The sequence below is a fragment of the Scomber scombrus genome, chromosome 22, assembly GCF_963691925.1.
Source record: "Scomber scombrus chromosome 22, fScoSco1.1, whole genome shotgun sequence".
Lineage (NCBI taxonomy): Eukaryota > Metazoa > Chordata > Actinopteri > Scombriformes > Scombridae > Scomber > Scomber scombrus.
Window position 1 is genome coordinate 6,046,979 of NC_084991.1, and position 18,490 is coordinate 6,065,468.

General features: G+C 41.1%; 1 protein-coding gene across 3 annotated transcripts in view; it reads left to right on the forward strand.

Annotated features, from left to right (window-relative positions):
* The window catches only part of slc38a4 (solute carrier family 38 member 4), a 32,467-nt gene that overhangs the window by 10,364 nt on the left and 3,613 nt on the right, over positions 1-18,490 (forward strand). The window contains exons 1-13 of one of the 3 annotated variants that reach the window (XM_062443998.1): positions 2,021-2,144; positions 5,615-5,863; positions 6,830-6,926; positions 7,644-7,759; positions 8,731-8,804; positions 9,244-9,336; positions 9,856-9,937; positions 10,031-10,113; positions 10,810-10,868; positions 11,267-11,527; positions 12,530-12,609; positions 12,752-12,852; positions 13,357-13,481. In XM_062443998.1, the coding sequence (XP_062299982.1) occupies positions 5,739-5,863; positions 6,830-6,926; positions 7,644-7,759; positions 8,731-8,804; positions 9,244-9,336; positions 9,856-9,937; positions 10,031-10,113; positions 10,810-10,868; positions 11,267-11,527; positions 12,530-12,609; positions 12,752-12,852; positions 13,357-13,481 (1,296 nt within the window). In that variant the 5' untranslated portion in view covers positions 2,021-2,144; positions 5,615-5,738. Of the gene's footprint in view, positions 1-2,020; positions 2,145-5,614; positions 5,864-6,829; positions 6,927-7,643; positions 7,760-8,730; positions 8,805-9,243; positions 9,337-9,855; positions 9,938-10,030; positions 10,114-10,809; positions 10,869-11,266; positions 11,528-12,529; positions 12,610-12,751; positions 12,853-13,356; positions 13,482-18,490 lie in introns of those variants that run through there. The other 2 variants (XM_062443997.1, XM_062443999.1) reach the window with 2 other exon arrangements.

The following is an 18,490-nucleotide window of genomic DNA, read 5'->3' on the forward strand; positions in this document are numbered from 1 at the left end:
AAATAGACAATCTTATACCATATTTACCTGGATGATGCCACAGATGTACTACTTTACCATTCATCATGTCCAGTTTAGCCAAACTAAACATGTTTATTTCGCAAATGAGACAAAGAAATTACCACACAGATTGAAGTACTGACTATGGAGATATCAAATGGAAGTTTTCTTTTCCTTGACCGGACACTTAAAGTGTTTTGTTTTGGTATGGGTGTGTGTGAGGTATCTTTGACCTCAAGCCTTCAGCTCAGGCACTTCTATAGCTGGCTGCTTCTCCACTTTATGAACTGTTTGTGACCCCCGTAACCCCCTCAGCTAAATCCCTGTTTGGTATGTCGCAGGATTGGCTAAGGAACAGCTTTCTAGTCCCAGGTGATTGGCCGAGTATGTGCGTGAAGCCCCCACACACACTTCACGGACTGCCATGCCATTTAAGGAATGTCCCTACAGCTGTAGGGAAGATCATGGCGAGCAGTTCACTGTTGGTGGGAATTTGGCTTTCACTGCCATTCACTCAGCTTGGCTGTGTTGTCCTCTGGAGTGGCTACATACAAACTTTCATCTTTCTTGGGGCTTCCCTTCATTTTTTCCCCCCAAAGTAACCGATACCCACATAACTACACCCAAAGCAAAGCTGCATTTCTCTTACAGTGGGGGGATGGGCTGTGAGTCTGCAAACCATGCTTTGGCTGTTTTTTTCATATAGCTTAGATGATGAATTTTCCTGGACTGAAAGAGAGACTATGTAACTTCTGAAAGAAGAAAAAACACATTCCTCTTACAAAGGGAAAGTTAAATTCATAAGTCATAAAACACGCCTTTGCTCAATTCATTTCACCGTTTTGCTGGTACCCCCTTGTTGTGTCTGGTACACGCAGTAGCTTATGGTGGCTAATGCAGGCAAAAAAAATGAATCAGAAAAAATAAGAATCTCTAATAAGTGATAAACAATGCTGTATAACAACCATCGCTTTCTGTCTTTTGCAGCTGGTGATGTTTTGAAGGGTTTTGCTTACATTTGGAAACTTTAAATTGAACCAGTTTATGGCTTAAGCTGTCATTTTAACTCCAGTTGATATATTGTTCCTCTGTGTGTTGAGAGAAATCTTCAACCCTCATTGAAAAGCTTTTCAAAAACAAAGTCAATAAACTTTGTTTATGAGTTCAATGCAAGTTCAAATCAAAGTATTTTGGACAGAGATAAAATCTCATCCCTAACATGTACATGACCTTGGGGAAATGGACATCCCCAACGCTGTCCTCTGATTGGTCGGCCGGCGGCACAGCCTACCACAGACCGCTGACAGTTGCCCACAGCCGAGTTTGTAATCCATGTGCCAGCGTGTGCACAGGTGCGTATGCAAACAAGTACGTGTGTGTCTTTGTTTGTACAGAAGAGGCAGTACTGTCACGATGGAACTGAAAAGTATGGGAGGTGTGTGTGTGTGTGTATGTGTGTGGTCAGTTAGTCGGTCCACCCATGACAGCCAATAGCTCTGTGTGACCCCGCCTCATCGGTTCCCATGTGTTTGACTTGTATAATTTTACATCACTATGAAACTGGATAGTCACGTGACATATCACGTGATGACGTCTTGAAGAGGCAGACGATATTTAACAGCGTCACTGCATGCTGGTGTGTTCAGTCTGATGGAGGTGGGGCTCCTGGCCATGTTTCCGTTTAGATGCTTGTTTTCTCATCATACACAAACATAAACCATATCTCTTTCTATTTATATGATCACTGGTTATTTTTATAACAATTTCAGGTTTTCGATTTTGTAATAAAACTGCAATTGATCCTTTTTTGGAGGCCCCAAATTACAGTATTTTCCTGTTTTGGCCCTCTTCCTCTTTTCTAATGAAGCAGCCATGTGTATGTGTGTGTATTGGGGGAGGAGGAGGGTGGGGGTAATGAGCGAGCTCAAAGAAGGGGCCTTACTGATCTGTGTCCTCATTGGCTGACAGAGGCCCTCCCTCCTCCCTTTTAAAAGCCTCTTTTCTCACCTGAGTTACAAAAGAGCTCGAGCCCCTCATCCATTCAGTCGTCTGACTTAATGTTAATTCTAAAAACTTATTTTTTTTCACAAAAAGAAAAAGAAAAAGGAACAACACCAGAACCTCTTTAAGGAACTTTTGAGTAAGTGAGTATGTCATCTCTGTTTGACTAATTTGCTCTGTACTTTACATCAAAATGTGAACATTTGGCAACGAATCTGATTTCGTAAAACAGCAACATGGCAACAGGAAGGTTTGGAAATTCTTTTTCTTGCCTTTTTTCTATGTGCGTTCCTCTAGCTGCAACAGGCAGTGTTTGTGAACGCAGCTGCTCCTGAACGTGTATTTAGCTCAAACTTTCTGCAGTGTGACTTGCTGAAGGAATTTTGCGCTCTCAAGCAGTTGGCTGATGCAAGACTTTGTTTGGGTGGCGGACGTAGGAGGTAGCAGGAGTTTTTTCAGAGTGGAGAAGGAAGGTTTTTGGATCTTTTAGTTGTGCATTTATTATTTCTCTTAAAGTACCTTGTATTTCCAAACCATTTGCAGAAGCATACAGAATCGGATCATTAGATTGTCTTGATGTTTTTTCTGTATGGCTGCACAATTTATAATATAAGTAACTGATCTAACCACATAGAAACCGTAGAATATTCTGTAAATCAAATTCAGCTAAAAAAGAGGTTTGCACGTCTCTTAACTCTCTGATTCAAACTGAATTTGTGTGATCTCTTGGCATTAAACTTATTGACTCAGAACAAAGTTTAATAGTTTGTGCTTGGTGTTTTTGAATACTTGGTGAAGCTGTAAACAGCAGGAAATGTGATTACAGATAGGTATGGTTGATTAGAAGTATGAAGGCAGATTTCAGTACACAAACAGCCTCTGCAATCTTCTCTTACATCTGTGTGGCAAAGTGCAAGTGTCTCCTGCCGAGCTGAATTCTAGCACCAAGTGGTCTCTCAAGATGCATTTTACACACATTCATTTAATTTCAGGTGTGAACAGCAGTCCAGCTCAGCTATGCAAATTTGATCCCATGTTAGAGCGGGGGGCACTCTGGCAAACGTGTGCTTCTCCAATGTTATGATTGTAACAAGGGCGGCTTTAGACTTGAGAACATGTGAAGTTAACCCAGTCAGACATGTTAATCCTTTTGGCAATGAAAAGTGAAACCAGTCTCTGATTTCTCTCTCGCCACACAGTGGAGAGCGACACTGAGAGATTAGGTGTACTGGTGTGTATGATGCAGTTGTTAACGGTAATGTACCCGCTTAATCTCTGTTGGCTCAAACATATCAAGTTTTAGGGCAGCCTACTTCCGAAGAGAAAGATCAGTAGGAACAACATCTTATCAATGACTACGACTTAATTTAAAAGTCTAGTCTTGTCGGTCAAAACCAAATCGAGCTCAGTGGTGGCTGATACCTCTGACATTGTTAGCAGCTGTAGGAAGGCGTTCTGAGGGTTGTTGACATTAAACACTCTTCATACATTGTGATGCAAATATGTTGCAGCTCAACAACTTCCCTCATTAGCTCACAGTTGCAGAACAAGTCTTCAGAAGAGTTTTCTACTAACCAATGAAGCAGGGATCAGCTGGGTTAAGTAAATTAGTACATGACTCATAAACTGCAGTTATGTAGAATTTTCAGCTTGTTGTACTTCATTTATTTAACTTTGGTTACCTTATACCTCTCACTGCATTTGTTTGACAGCTGCAGTTATTATTTACTTTTTAGATGTAGAATTTACCTTCAAAATCAGTTTATAAAATATCACAGTTGTTCCACCGTGACCACCTTCTGCCTGACTAGCACCTTGAGCTTCTGCATAAAGAGTACTTCTATTTTTGTAGTGTCTGGTTTACTGTACTGGTTCATTCTTATTGCTCTCATAGCAGCGTGCAGAGAGCTTGTATCTGTAAAGAACACACTGTACACTACCCAGAAGTGAGAGATCATACCTACAGAAACACCATCTACATATCTACCTCATCATCACACCCATACATTAAATTCTACTGCGTTTGCACCTTCAGGATTGATTTGACTTATTTGCTGTTGTAAACACTGGTGGCCCTTGCTGTGTGTACTGACTCTGTTTTGCGGTTGTGTACTTGTTGCCACGGTTTATTTTTTCTCTGTGTTGTCAGTGAGGAACACTCAGATCTTTTCTTCCAACCTAATCAAAGAGCTCTTTGTGCGAGAGACAAACAGCAGTGTGATTAATTTGGCTGTTAGTAGCATTTATAGTCATATGGACTTCACCTTTTGATGTCCTTACATAACCTAATGATGAACATTACCGATGGAAAATGTAAGTGTGTGCCCCCATGTGGCCCTGTTGACTTTTTTTTTTCTTTAATAGCAGTGGGTGAGGCTTAGTAATGAATAAGGGAGCCTGTTGATGGTGGTGGTCAGATGGGCTCATGAACCCGTTGCATCTATGACCCAGTTTAAGGGTTTGTTGACTTAATGTACGTCAACACCGGCTCGTAATACCCACCTGAAGTAAGAAGACACCCATGGGAGAAATCGTTTTGTATTTTATTCACCGTTACTGACCGTCATCACACAAAAAATCTAGTTGTTATTATAGCAAATCAAACTGGCATAAGATGGAAATCTGTTGTAATGGAGTGGAGGTATATGAGAGGCGCCAATGTTGCGTCATGCCCCAACTCTCCTCTTCAAGGTAGCAACAAACAGTCCCTCAGTTCCAGGAAATGAGATTGACTTGTTTGTGGGCTAGAGGGCCTCATTTCACTCCAGGGTGTTCTTCCTCAAGGCCAGAAGGCTCCCTGGAGACCGATAAGGCAAGACAATACAGTACATGTGTCTCCAAGCTTGTAATCAGTTGCAAATTGGCATTCTTGTGGTCAACTTAAGTTACAGGCCAGTAGCTACTGGTTATTTTCTAGTATATGTTGCTAACGTAAAGGTTCAGAGACTTCCAAAGTGGCCATCATATGTTACGGCTCAACTGTACTTGCCCTTTTTAGGTTTTACATCAGGCAAAAGTTGTAGATAGTAGCTAGTGTCGCATTTTTTTGGTATCACGTCCGTAGAGTGTCCAAGATAGCTGAGCCGATAATAGAAGGTGATATGAAAACACTGCAGATCACTGATTGGTCAATCACTAGGTCACTAGAATTCATCTTGTTTGACAGAGGACATCTTGCAAAAAAAAAACGGCCTTAAGAGCATCTGTCTCCACAGTAGATCATCTGTGGAGTGTTTGATGGTTGTTTCTTTGTGCTTTAGAATGTAACATCTATGCAACAATTGTTCTACTGCCACTCCCTCTCTTCATTCACTCTCTCTCTCTCTCTCTCGCTCTTAGCTCAATGAAGAGAATTGTCCTCTTCTTGCCTTAAACTGATCCTAAATTGATACTAGAGTTCTTCCTTGTTTTATGAATGAAAGCGGTAAACAAGTTGTGGGTATTGTTGATGTGTATGACCAGTTAGAAGACCAGTGGAAAATGAAATTTAAGAAAAGTACCTGGTAACAAAAGCAAGTAGAGTTGAGTCGATACCATGGAGTGGCAAGAAAGCTTAACAGATATATCACTGAAACTTCCCTGTAACACTTCTTTGTTTGTTGCTTTGTTTTAGGTCTCTTCTTCTCGGTAACAAAGTCTACTTGAGGTTGAAGAAGAAGTGCATCACCGTCTAATAAACTCCAAAAACCTGAAATCGGCACCAAACTTCTCCTTCTCTCGTTCTGTTGCGAACCACTATGCCGGGAGCTGTGGATCGTATGGAGCTGAGGAAAGTCACCACAGATGTCGACGACGACAGCAACGACAGCCTGGACGACCGCTTCACAGAGCCCATCGATTCCGAGAAGGCCACCATCGACAGGTCAGTAACCGGATTGATTTATGTTTCTTCCATGTGAGAGTTGGCACCGACAGTTGTTAACGACTTTTCTCCAAGAACTCTCACTCATGTTTTGGGTGCAACATTTAACACTGCCAAGTTTGATCTCAAATATGGTAGGCTGTAGAGAACATCTCTGATTAATGGCCAGGGTTTTACTGCAACCAGGTTGTACTGCCACCCATAAACACATTCTTCAAATTCTTCTTCCCGTAACCTGACTAATTGTTTGCCTGTAAACATGGTGTTTGTCAGGGTGTGAATGGTCATTTGGCATCACTAGTAATAATGTAGTTTATTAATTAGGTTATCATCCACAGCTGGTTTGACTTCAAGGCAGTGACTTGGTAATAAATTAAATTCTTGAAGCCAGAATTACATTGGTGGCTGCTTAGACCGTTGAACATTTTTAAATTCTCTACATAGTATAAAGGTCCTGTCACATCCAGCTGACCTCAAATAACTACCACCAACACACGTCAGCTGGTCAGAACTGATTGCATCACACATCCTGACATGTCATGTTAAAGGTTACTCTTGAGCACAAGATAGAGATGACAGAAAATGGCAAGAAGACCACCAGGGTACATATACGTCATGTACATGTCTTACTTAAATGTGCAGTGTGTAAAATTTAGTTGCAAATCTAGCAGAACAGACTTGGTAGAAATTGAATATAATAACCATAAGTATGTTTTAATTACTGTATAATCACCTGAAAATAAGAATTGTTTTGTTTTTGTTACGTTAGAATGAGCCCTTTATTTAAACATAGGGAGTGGGTCCTCTTCCACGCTAATGCTAATGCTAATGCTAATATAAATAAAGTTTTGTAGGACTGTGACACAAAATACAAATGGCACTCTGTATATATAATCAAATGAAGTGACACAAAGTGAACAATCTACCTTGCACACTATGGTAAATGTTCTTTCTTGATCTTTGCAGTCAATTCTTGGACGATAATGATGACGCAGAGAGCCAGAAGTTCCTGTCAAATGGGATGATGAAGAAGAAGAAATATGAGGAATACCATGAAGAATATGTAAGAAGTCACAACACTCACACAATCTATCTATCAGTCAGAGTAGATAGTTTAACCTGATATTTTACACATTTTGAACACAAATGCATACTGAAAACAAGCGAGAGCAGCAGCCTTATTCATTTGCGGCACTGAAACAGTTTACCATCAGTTCGAAAGCAGGCACTCAATAAGAGGATGTTGACACATCTCAACACAAAAGAGGATGTAGAAGCAAACAACCTATTTATTCATAACACTACAAGACATCTTTCAGAAAGTATCTACAATGTGTTCCTTAAGCAAGGATTGCATTCCAGAGCTGCTATTTTGTACCTATTTTTAATAATCTAGAGAAAGAGGGACAGTTTTATGCCTTCAATTTATTTCCTACAATCAAAGTGTGTTTGTATAAAGGCATCCATGGATCAGGAGCCTCTGCGTCACTGTGAAAACAGCCACAGATGTCATTAGAAGATAGTATAACTGTATGTCAGTAAATCAAAAGCATGTGCGCTGCAATGGCATACACATGATTGCAAGTTATGCTGTATTTTTGGCCTTTGAGTGATTATGATAAACTCAGACGGCCATCTTGCATGCAAAAAACAGCCAAATGGGGCACCTTGTTTTGCATGTGATTTATACTTAGATAACCCTGTACTTGGGTAAATATGCCAGTGCTACATCATTATCTCATACAGATCTCCCTCCCTTCTCTCTTTTCCCTCTGATCAGCATCCCGGCCATGCTTCATTCGGGATGTCTGTCTTCAACTTGAGTAACGCCATCATGGGCAGTGGCATCCTCGGTCTGTCCTACGCCATGGCAAACACAGGCATTGTGCTCTTTACGTGAGTATTGCTGCAACAGAATAAACAAGGCATTCAATGTCAGGGTGTGTACTTGAAGAGGCATGACAGGACAGGCAGGTAGTTATAAATCAATTCTACATTTACAGGCATTGTAAGAGTCTCACAGATTTGACACAATGTAGATGTTTATCTTTTTATGTTTTCCATTTACTCTAAACTGCCTTTTTAAAAAGTTAAGAATACAGCTCTACCCCATAGAAATGTTTGAACTCTTGCACCCTTATTTCCTCTGACATCTTTCACCCGGGTCAGTCTGTCCCGTGCATCTGCATTATCAGCATTCATGACTGACATCCAACATCCAACACCCCGCTGTCACCCTACACCCCTCAAATGCATCCCCCCTCCTCCCCCTTACGATCCAGTATTCATGCCTCCGCTGCATGGCCTTTTCTTGGCAATATTACAGGGAACAAGAGAGAGGAAGCATTGAAGGTGTCGCTTCTCTGAAGTGTCAGTGGAGTAGAGAGATATTGCTGTTACCTAAAAAACGAATTAAACTGGGTAAAAATATGCGCTCCCCCGGTCGTTCAAGTAACACCCTGTTGATGGGCTGTGTGCCATTGGAGAAAGCAAAAAATGGATGCATTGATGTTACATTGCCCCGGTCTTGCATGTTAAAGTCATGTTGCAAGCACGCAGGGTTCCCTGAGATGAACTCCCAACAACGAAAACAATTAAACAACACCTACATCTAAGCAGCGGGAGCATGTCACAGCCAGTCAAAGCAACTTCTTTTGGGGGGTATGAATGTCCACTTGACAGAGACACTTGACCCCTTCCAGATAGTCATCATACGTTTCATTTCCCCTACTCTGCAACTTCCCTACTGTCTAGATTAAAAATACTAAAGCTGACCTCATACAGAAGATTTTGCTGGTATCACTGTCATCAGCTACGTGTTACAGTCTTGCACTCAAAGCTGACCTCTACTGTCCTTCTTTGTGCAGAATCCTTCTCGTTGGTGTGGCTATCCTCTCCTTGTATTCTGTACATCTGCTCCTTATGACTGCGAAAGAAGGAGGTTGGTATCCATAACTCAAAATCTTGTTACAACCAGATCACCCAAATAGGAAACAGAGACAGAGATGGCATTCTTCTAATTGACTAGAAATACAGGTTATGTATGAGTGGCACTGTTGGAAGTACAAGATATACTGTTTAATTTCATGTCTTGGATCCAAAATGTTAACACCCTTCCCTAAGGGCATTGTGTAAAAGCCAGGAAAACATTAACTGAAGTAAAAGTAGACGAAAGAGGTTAAAGAAAGTGAGGAATGTCTTAAAGAGTAATGTATGCATTAAATGGTACTTTGGAACAAAGGTAGAACAACAAAGGTGACTGTATAAACTACACCTGATGCTTTTATAATGGTCACTCCCTTGTCTTTTATATATTTGTGTCTGCCATGCCTGAATTGTTTTCAATTGCTAATTCTCTGTAAACTCGTCTGTTCTGTCAGGATCACTCATCTACGAAAAGCTGGGGGAGAGAGCATTCGGTTGGCCTGGAAAATTTGCAGCATTCGTATCGATAATCATGCAAAACATCGGAGGTAGGCAATTAATCACTGTGTGCACATTTGAAACAAATAAAGGAAACAGCTGAAAAGATGAGTGGAGAAACAAATAGAATGCGTATGCTTCCATGAGAGCATGAGGTGTCTCTCTGTGGCTTGATGAGTAGGAAACTTAATCATATCCTGGCCTTCACAGTCACCGGAACAAGCCAGTTCGACACCTATGGGAGAATACATTGTTAATCCTTTAATTTTTCACCCATCTGCATCTCAGCTTGATTTTTAAAAGACAATAGTTTATTAGTCATTTCCTTAATACAAATACTAAATTACAAGTAGACGCTGTTTTTTGCAAAGAGTCACACGCCAAAACTGTTTGGAACCTCTGGTTTCATTTCAAGTACAGTACTTTAGTAAATGTACTTAGTTACTTTCCACTACTGCTTTGAACAGACAACATATAGTATCTCAAACGAGGATTTTCATTCAATGTCAGTGAGTTCAAGTCTAAGGGAGTCTAATTTTCTCTATCATGTCCCTTTCGTTCTCCTGCAGCCATGTCCAGCTACCTCTTCATTGTGAAATACGAGCTGCCTGAAGTCATTCGAGCCTTCTTGGGTTTAGAAGAAATCTCTGGGTGAGTGTATGTGTTTATGATTTTGAAGATATTTGAGGTACATTTTTGTGTGTGTTTCTCTTCTGATTTGTCCCCTCCGTGCTGTGTTTTCAGTGAATGGTACATGAACGGAAACTACCTGGTGGTGTTTGTGTCGATCGGGATCATTCTCCCTCTGTCGCTACTTAAAAATCTAGGTAAGGATACCCCACGTGTCTGTGTGCTTCAGTGGTGCACTATTCTATTTCACTGTGTGTTTTGCTAACTTTAATTCAGATACTTCATATATTGTTAGTGAATTGTGTGAGGCAGGGTCCATGTCACTTCCTTCTGCCTGAAGCCAGAATCCTCTGTGCCTCCTGGTTCTTGCAGCTGTCTGTAATCAGCTCCGCATAACCAGGAGTAATCTAAAACTAGCCCAGCCCTTAGTCAGCTCTGGCAATTAGGAGTTACAGTAATGGAGCGCTGCTATTAAGCCTGTAGTCAGCTCCACCGCTCACATGTAATTTATGAACTCAAGAGTCATAGTCGCCTCAGCTGCCTCTGCTCCAAGACGGCTGCACATCAGGCTCACTGGCCAGATTATGTAATTAAGAAAATTGGACGTAAAACAGAAAATGGGGTCAAACATTAATGTCAAGAGCTGAATTTAATAAATAAAACCCGCAGTGACGATTTAGGCAATCATTATCATTACATTTGCATTTGTTGCTTTGGTTACTGCTCAATCCAGACCTCAAAGGATTCATTCTCACTGTAACTCAATTCAAACTGCTTCTTATGGGTTACAACATAGAATGGGATGTGACCCCTGCAGAGCAAACTGTAGTATATATAACTGTGGTCAGTTAAGTAGTCTTGTGTTTAATCCGTGATGTTTTCTATCTCTGTAGGCTATCTGGGCTACACCAGTGGTTTTTCCCTTTCCTGCATGGTGTTCTTCCTCGGTGTGGTAAGTTCAGCTTTTTATTAGCATAACAGTAAGAACTGTTAACAACACAGCAGTGAAAGTTAACCTGATTGTTGTGCTAATAAGCATGACATTTGACCCTGTCCTTCTGAGGCCTCCAACATGGCCACCACAGGGTGTATTACTGTGTACCCTGTTTAGAAACCTGTGACTGCGGTTCACATTTTAATGAAGTGTAACTGAAAGCTTACATTCTCCCACTTGAAGAACTATTTGTTTCAATGTGTACTAAATTTAGATATTAAATCCAAAGATGAGGAAATTGGAGAACCCTCATAGTGGTAAGCTGTAACCTCTATGAAGACCATTTGAGAGAGCATGTTATATACACATGTGCTACTAGAACAATATAACGTGACTTCTAATTGTTATTTCTCCAGCTGATCTACAAGAAGACCCAGCTGCCCTGCCCTCTTCCTTTCTTTTACCACCACTCGTCCAACCTCAGCATGAATGCTTCGGCCATGCCTGGGTTATACTCGTTACACAACAACTCGGTGCAAATGGATTTCTCCCGGGCTGACGTTTCCCCGGCGGCACTGGGCGCCCACGACGCCCATCACTCCACTGGCGTCCACGTCGAGCCTCACCCCGACGATGAGGAGATGTGCACACCAAAATACTTTGTCTTCAACTCACAGGTACAGAAGGCTTGGTTGAGGTCTACGGGCTAGCTTGTAAGACTGGTTCAGAAACTTTTGACTGGCTTACAGTAGACTGCAAACTTCTACTGACCCCAAACATGTGTCCAGATTACATCGTTCAGCTTTATCAGTAAACATACCTTGTCTTTAGTCTCACTGACGAAGGTAAAAGGGTGTGACTTTTGTAATGTAGAGGCGGGTTTTGTTTTGCTTACCGTTTGAATTAGCTACTGTAGGAGTTTACAAGGACCCAGTATAAAGTTAAAAGTCCTCCAAATGTGAAGAAACTGTTAAACAAAGAGAAGATCAAGACAAATGCATAAATGTGAATAATGAGCTAGATTTAGGACGGTACAACTCAGTAGGGTGGAAACACAAAGAAGTGCGTCTTACAGCTTATAAATCCATTTAAACAGAATGCCAAGTATTTGCCAGGACATGTTTGTTTAAGGTGGGGTTTTTAGGGTGCGTTTTGGCTTTTGTGTGCATGTTTGTATATTTAGGGATTTGTATCTTGGCCTATATGACTATGAATCACTATAAGAATATGACACTAAGCGTCCTATTCACACTGGGCCACTGGGTTATTTGCTCTAACTTGATACAGCAGAGTTGTGGTTTTCAGTGTTTAGTTAAAGAATGCAGGTAGCGCAGATAAGTTGTTTTCTAAGTGGATGAAAAAAAAGGAAATATCAAAGTGACAGCCACATCAGATGAATCCTTTGGAGAAATGCCACAACAAGCCAACCACAAAGGACAAGTGCAAACTCAACACTTGTTAATTATTTGGCAACGGCAGCACTTGAACGTTTGTGAAGACGACAGCTAACTGTAACAGACAGCTAGTATGAACTTGCAGTATGTTCTGTGTCAGTAGTCTATTTCCCATATCTAGAAAGCATTTAGTTAAACCACAAACTAATCTTCCACTTCACCATGGATGTCTTTTGCTGCCTAAAGAGGAATTTTTGCATCTGAAACATTTGTCTTTTTCTCCAGACGGCTTACACTGTGCCAATCCTGGCCTTTGCCTTTGTCTGCCATCCTGAGGTGCTGCCAATCTACAGTGAGCTAAAAGAGTAAGAGAGCTCCTTCATTTACAATCAAGGGTTTCTTCACACACAAAAAAGCATTTTCACTGGAACCTCTGAGTCAAGCCATGAACCTTTGTAATATGCTCTGACCTCTATTAACGTGGGTATGTTTGGGTTTTTTCTGCAGTCGCAGCCGGAAAAAGATGCAGAACGTCTCCAACCTGTCCATCTTGGCTATGCTCATTATGTACATGCTGTCGGCTTTGTTTGGCTACCTCACCTTTTATGGTAAGAAGACACAGATACGTGTTAAATGGGACATGGGGAATGGGATTTATGTATTGTTATAATGTCAGGTGTCATAGTTCCAAAACTTGAGGTGAAAAAAGGTAAAAATGCTCCCAGTCAATGTCTAAATGTTGAAGTTCCCTGTCAAAGTGACAACATTAATAGGGAGCATCGGGAAAGCAGCCTTGTACAGACAGGAGCTAAAACGGCCAATTTCAGACAGTGGCTGAACTGAGGGGCTTGATAAAGTGTAAGATGCCAGTGTAAGATAAATAAAGAGGTTTTTATTTTATTTTATTAATGCAAAAGCCCCAGAATATAAAAAAAACCATGGAAATGTGTGTGGTATGTCTCCTTTAATAATCAACTCTGATCATAGAGACACAATCGCTTAAATTGCATCATGCAGTTAAACTTCTACTTTCTTAGCCAAACCTCCACTGTCCTGTAGCTTCTGTTACCTTTTCTTTACACATTTTTGTCTTTGTCTCTTCTCCAATGCAGATAACGTGGAGGCAGAGCTGCTCCACACCTTCACCAAGGTCTACAAGTTCGACACTATGTTGCTACTGGTGCGTTTGGCTGTTCTCACCGCCGTCACACTGACTGTCCCCATCGTGCTGTTCCCTGTAAGTACATCGCACATGAACACACACAGTCTGTCTTTGTTGCTGTCTCTTAAAAAATCTAATAAGATGTTAAGCCAGTCTCCTCCTGGGACAAGCAGGAGACGCCTGAAGCCGCAGTGCAGTTTATTTGTGCTTGGTGTAAAACATCATTTGCAGAGGCTTATTCTGAGGGTTTTTACACCAATTTTCATATGAGCACTGCAATCTTTTTCTTCTTTCATCTGTCTCAGCATCGTTAAAATGAGTTTTATTTAACCACAGATATAATTTGATTTACGTCACAGCACACAGACATGCTCTTCAAATACACACAAACATGCACCGCCCTTGTAATTTCAGATACCTGGCCACTGCCCTCCACCCCACGTCAACCAGCCACTTGTAAAATCATTTCCATTCATTCGGTGAAACATTACTGCGACTATGTGTCATTCTGCTTACAGACTGTGTTTTGTTTTTGCCGCAGAGCAAAGTCTTTTTTTTTTTTTTGTGTCATTTTCTGGCCGAAGCTGTTTTTTTCCTGGCAGTATGGTGAAAAGAACACACTGTTCGGTCGGCGCTTTGCTTGTTTCGTCATCTCAAATCCCAAAGCACACAGGCTGAGGTCGTAAACGGCCACACCTCTTAATTACACCAACACGCACACATGCATGCATACACGCACTTTTAGCTTAGGAAAAGAGAGCCTGTCTCACTGTTTGTGTATATTTCCTCATTTTCTTAACAATAAGGTCAAAGGCCAACTTTGATGTGTGATGTCCAGTGCCCAAAACTTATCTTCTCGGTTACATTCATTCACACACTCCTCTCCCTTCCCTACTCATATATGGTCATGGGCTAAATTTGGATTGGCCCATATTTGACACGAGGGGAACAAAAATGGCTGCTGACCAAGAGGAAGTCTAATGCCCCCTTTTTAACTGTCATGCACACTGGCAGATACACACATGTACACACTCACACACAAACTTACTTCTATGTAAAGACAAGCAGCTGCTTATTCTTGTATGATTTCTGAAATGGCTGTAATTTCAGCATTCAGCCACCAGGGGGCAGCACCTTTGTTGATGTTCAGACACGGGAAAGTGCTGACAGAATGATGCAGCAATGCCGTGTCATGGAAACACACATCTAGAAGCAGCTCACACACACATTTTATCTCAATTACACAATATAAAGTCGCCATTTATTTATACTTAAAATATTCACTCTCACAGATTTAGTCATGCACTCAGGCAGTGAGTTTTTAGCCATTTCCATGATGACTCATAGACTGACAATGGACATTCCTGTTCAGTCTCATATCTCTCTTTGACACATACAAAACACACTCTCTCTCTCACTCTCTCTTTCTCGCTCTCGCTCTCTCTCACACAGACACACACACACACTCACTCCCCCCACCTCAGCAGACACTGCTGTTTTTTCTGTCGAAGGGAATGCGAGAGAGAGAGAGAATCCCCCTATCTGCAGTGGAAGTTTACAGGCTCAGAGTGGACAGTGGAAAAACCCTCACCCTGACCGCTACCTTCAGGGATATAGTGGGGCGGAGCCACTGAGACAGTGAAGGCAGGGGCGGGGAGGGCGGGGAGGGGAGGGGAGGGGGGGGGACAGACACAAAAACCCCTGCCAAGCCATCCCAATCCTCTAAATGTTTTCATTTAATGATAGAAAATGATGAGAAATCCGCATGGTTGATCTGCATTAAACACAGTGAGGGATGATAGTTTTGGAATTTAGTTTTTTATCATGTTGCAAAAATGCCATTTATAGGCAAAAAATCATGAAATTGTGTTGTGTTCATGTGCACGTATTGTAAATATTGTTAAAACTGCATGTTCAAGATTATGATAATGGATGACAAATAGGTCAGTTTTCCAGAATTTGGCATCCAACAATAGGAATAGTGTATGGAATATTAAAAAAATAACAATATACCATAAATATAATTTCAGAACATACAAAACAAAGCCAAAATGTTGCACATTTGCTCAAAACTGAACTAAGACGAGAGTTTTTTTATGTTTGTTTTACACTGTACAAAGTAACTAGCTAAAAATAGAGAAAGGTAAGCCAGTATAAATATCAGATGGTAGGAGAATGAGAGAGAGGAGCCCGTAGATAACAGAGAATATAAAAATTTGATGACAGAGAAAGCCTGAAACGTTAGCAGAGCATTTTTGTTTGGACAATTGTAGCTTGGTGTAAAGAGCGAGGCAGTGACACAGTCAGGGTTAGGTGACTGTTAAAAGGTGAAGCAAATTCCTTCTGGTAAGGTGGTGTTAAGAACTGGTTTTGGCCTGCATGTACCTGTATAGATGCATATTAAAATACATGAGTCACTGCCTGCTTTGCATAGGTTAGTTTAGCTGATAAGCACTAGTTGCTGAGAAAGTAACGTGAATGAAATGGCTGACATAGCTGACGGCGTTGTTTCTGAAAGTGGAGAAAAGTTACAATTTTAAATGAGCTTTTAGTTCAAATCATAATGAACCTGTTGCACCTAGGTTTAATTAACTGATCATCACTATCCTTGCAGTATATTCAACTATATTGCTGTGGGGCAGTTGCCAGATTGACACACTTGGATGCATGCGAGGCATCAGATCAAACGAAAGAGTCGCTCCATAGCTCTGCCAAGTTTCCATTTGACATTTGAGAATCTCGCCTTGAATCCTCCTGACCTTCATTTTGCAAGAAATGCTGTCGACCTTCAGCTAGAGATTAACATTAGCTTTGTCTCCCGACTGTCCTTGGCTCCAGTGGGGAAGTAGTATATGAGAGCAGAGAGAATGTTTATGTGTGTGTAGGAGAGAGCGTTATGAAGACACGTGTTGAGGCGTAAAAGCATGTCTATGTGTGTGTGTGTGTGTGTGTGCAGTCACGTGAAGGATAGATGCTAACAGAGGCCAGATCACACAGGGCTTTGCCAGGATTCAGTACATAATGAAAAGGCTTTACGTGGAGTCAAACATGCCCCAGTTCTCAGGCTCCGGCTGGAGGTCGAAACCATGAGAGAGGGCCACAAACGAGCTGATTAACTTCGCCAACGTCACCTTTATGTCTTACCATCATGTTGTAAAATTTCAGTCTTAATTCAGACCTTTCTTTGTGTTGCGCCGCCTCGACTTCTTGTCTTTAAAGCCTTGTATGTTACCAGTTGGTTTCTTCTTACTTAAAAACTGCTCTTTTGGTCCTTTTATCCAATACTTCTAAAGGCAAAATCAGCCGCTTTTGCTAAATGTGCTAAACATTTTATAACTATTTATTGATGTTTTATTTGTCTACTCTGACTTAATTTGTCTTACGTTTAAAGATGTGGGACTGTCTTTGGTTCCCTTGAACAAACTACTAACACAAAACGTCTACATCACTATTTCAAACACTACAATAAAAGTTTGCATTTAGCTATTAGCTTGCGTGCTAACATTAGCAGCCTTCCACTTCCTTTATGCTGTTTGTCAGATCTCTGTATGGACAATGAGAGATGTTATTAATGACCAAGACTTCAGTTGTAACTAAGGCCTTTATTAATGGTTAATAAAACATTTAGTAATGTTTTATAGATCTGTTATAAATCATTAAGAACAATGTTTGGGTTGCCAGGTTATGAACAATCGCTTTCTGCTCACAATCAATAAAGGTTGATAGATCTAACCTTTTAACAAATCATCAAATTTTAATTAAGTCATTCATGAAGGGTCTTTTACTTTCTATCCATCAAGTATGTAACAAAATTAATTGTTAATGAATTTTACTCCGGATGCACTGAAGCTCTTTTCCAGGAGGTCAGAGGTCAAACAGGCTTTCTGAGTGGTCTTCCTGATGAGCTAAAGAGCTGAAAACACAACATAATTGTCATGCAGAAGGAGGATGAACAGCAGCCAGAGAGATATTTCACAACCTGGCAACTAAATATTGTTGTTATTAAAGGTTTATTGCAGATTTATGAAGTGGTATCACAATTTCAATTTTATTACATTAGGAAAAGTACCAAGTCAGCTTTTTTCTATGGATAAACTTTCACACAAAAAACTGGTTGTGTGCTTTATGTGGAGTTGAAATGCTGCAGAGAGTCAGTGTTGCCACTAGAGAGCTCATGTGCACATTCATTGCATCGTGTGTTCATGGGCTTCTGTGTAGCTCATGGGTTTGTTTTGGTTGCAGTTAAGGAGCCACTGATCTGAAGTGTGAGGCCCTAGTCTGTTTGTCTCATTTCATGGCATGCTTCAGTGCTTGTGTGATCAAAAAAATCTTTCCTGTTGATATCTGCTTGAAAAAGGGACTTTCACCTCACCGCATGTAGTTTCAGTTCATACTCAGCATCTGGACTTTCCTTTATACAAGTGATTCGTATTTATCTACTTCTACAATTTTTAGTCATTTTGCAGAAGTTGATCATGTAGCTAAGATGTTGCTGAACCCAGATGTGGCTGGGCCAAGCCGCTGCCTACAACTAGTCTGTCCACATACACTATGTGTGTATATATATATATATGTGTGTGTGTGTGTGTGTGTGTAAGGGGGAGCAGCTCTGACAGGTAAAGAGTAGGAGTAAAGAGTGTGCAAATATCACACGGTGAACTCCAAAGGCTTTGCGCCAGGTAACAGTCGGGTGCTGAATAGTTTGGAGCCTTGGAGAGAAATGCCCCGTCCAGGCTCTAGTTTTCCAAGCCAGCCTAATTATGCAACAGCTGGTGGGAGGGAGGGAGAGGTAGGTGCATGGTTGTAGAATTTTTGGAGGGATACACTTAAATTATTGTCATTATCTCAGATAAGAAATTTCGTTTTGGCTTTAAGGATGGCACTTTTTTGGCAGTGGACAGTGAAGAGCAGGCGTCATCTCGGTGCCCCCTGACAGTCATCATGGAGGTCACTTGGTTCGACCTGACAGTGCAGAAAATCCAGTTAATGTGATTTTTTTCCACTGTACCATGCTAAGTGGATATAAATCTTGTGCTTAAGTCCGACTTGAAAGGATACAGAGGAAGCATGTGGTGTGCTGCCAG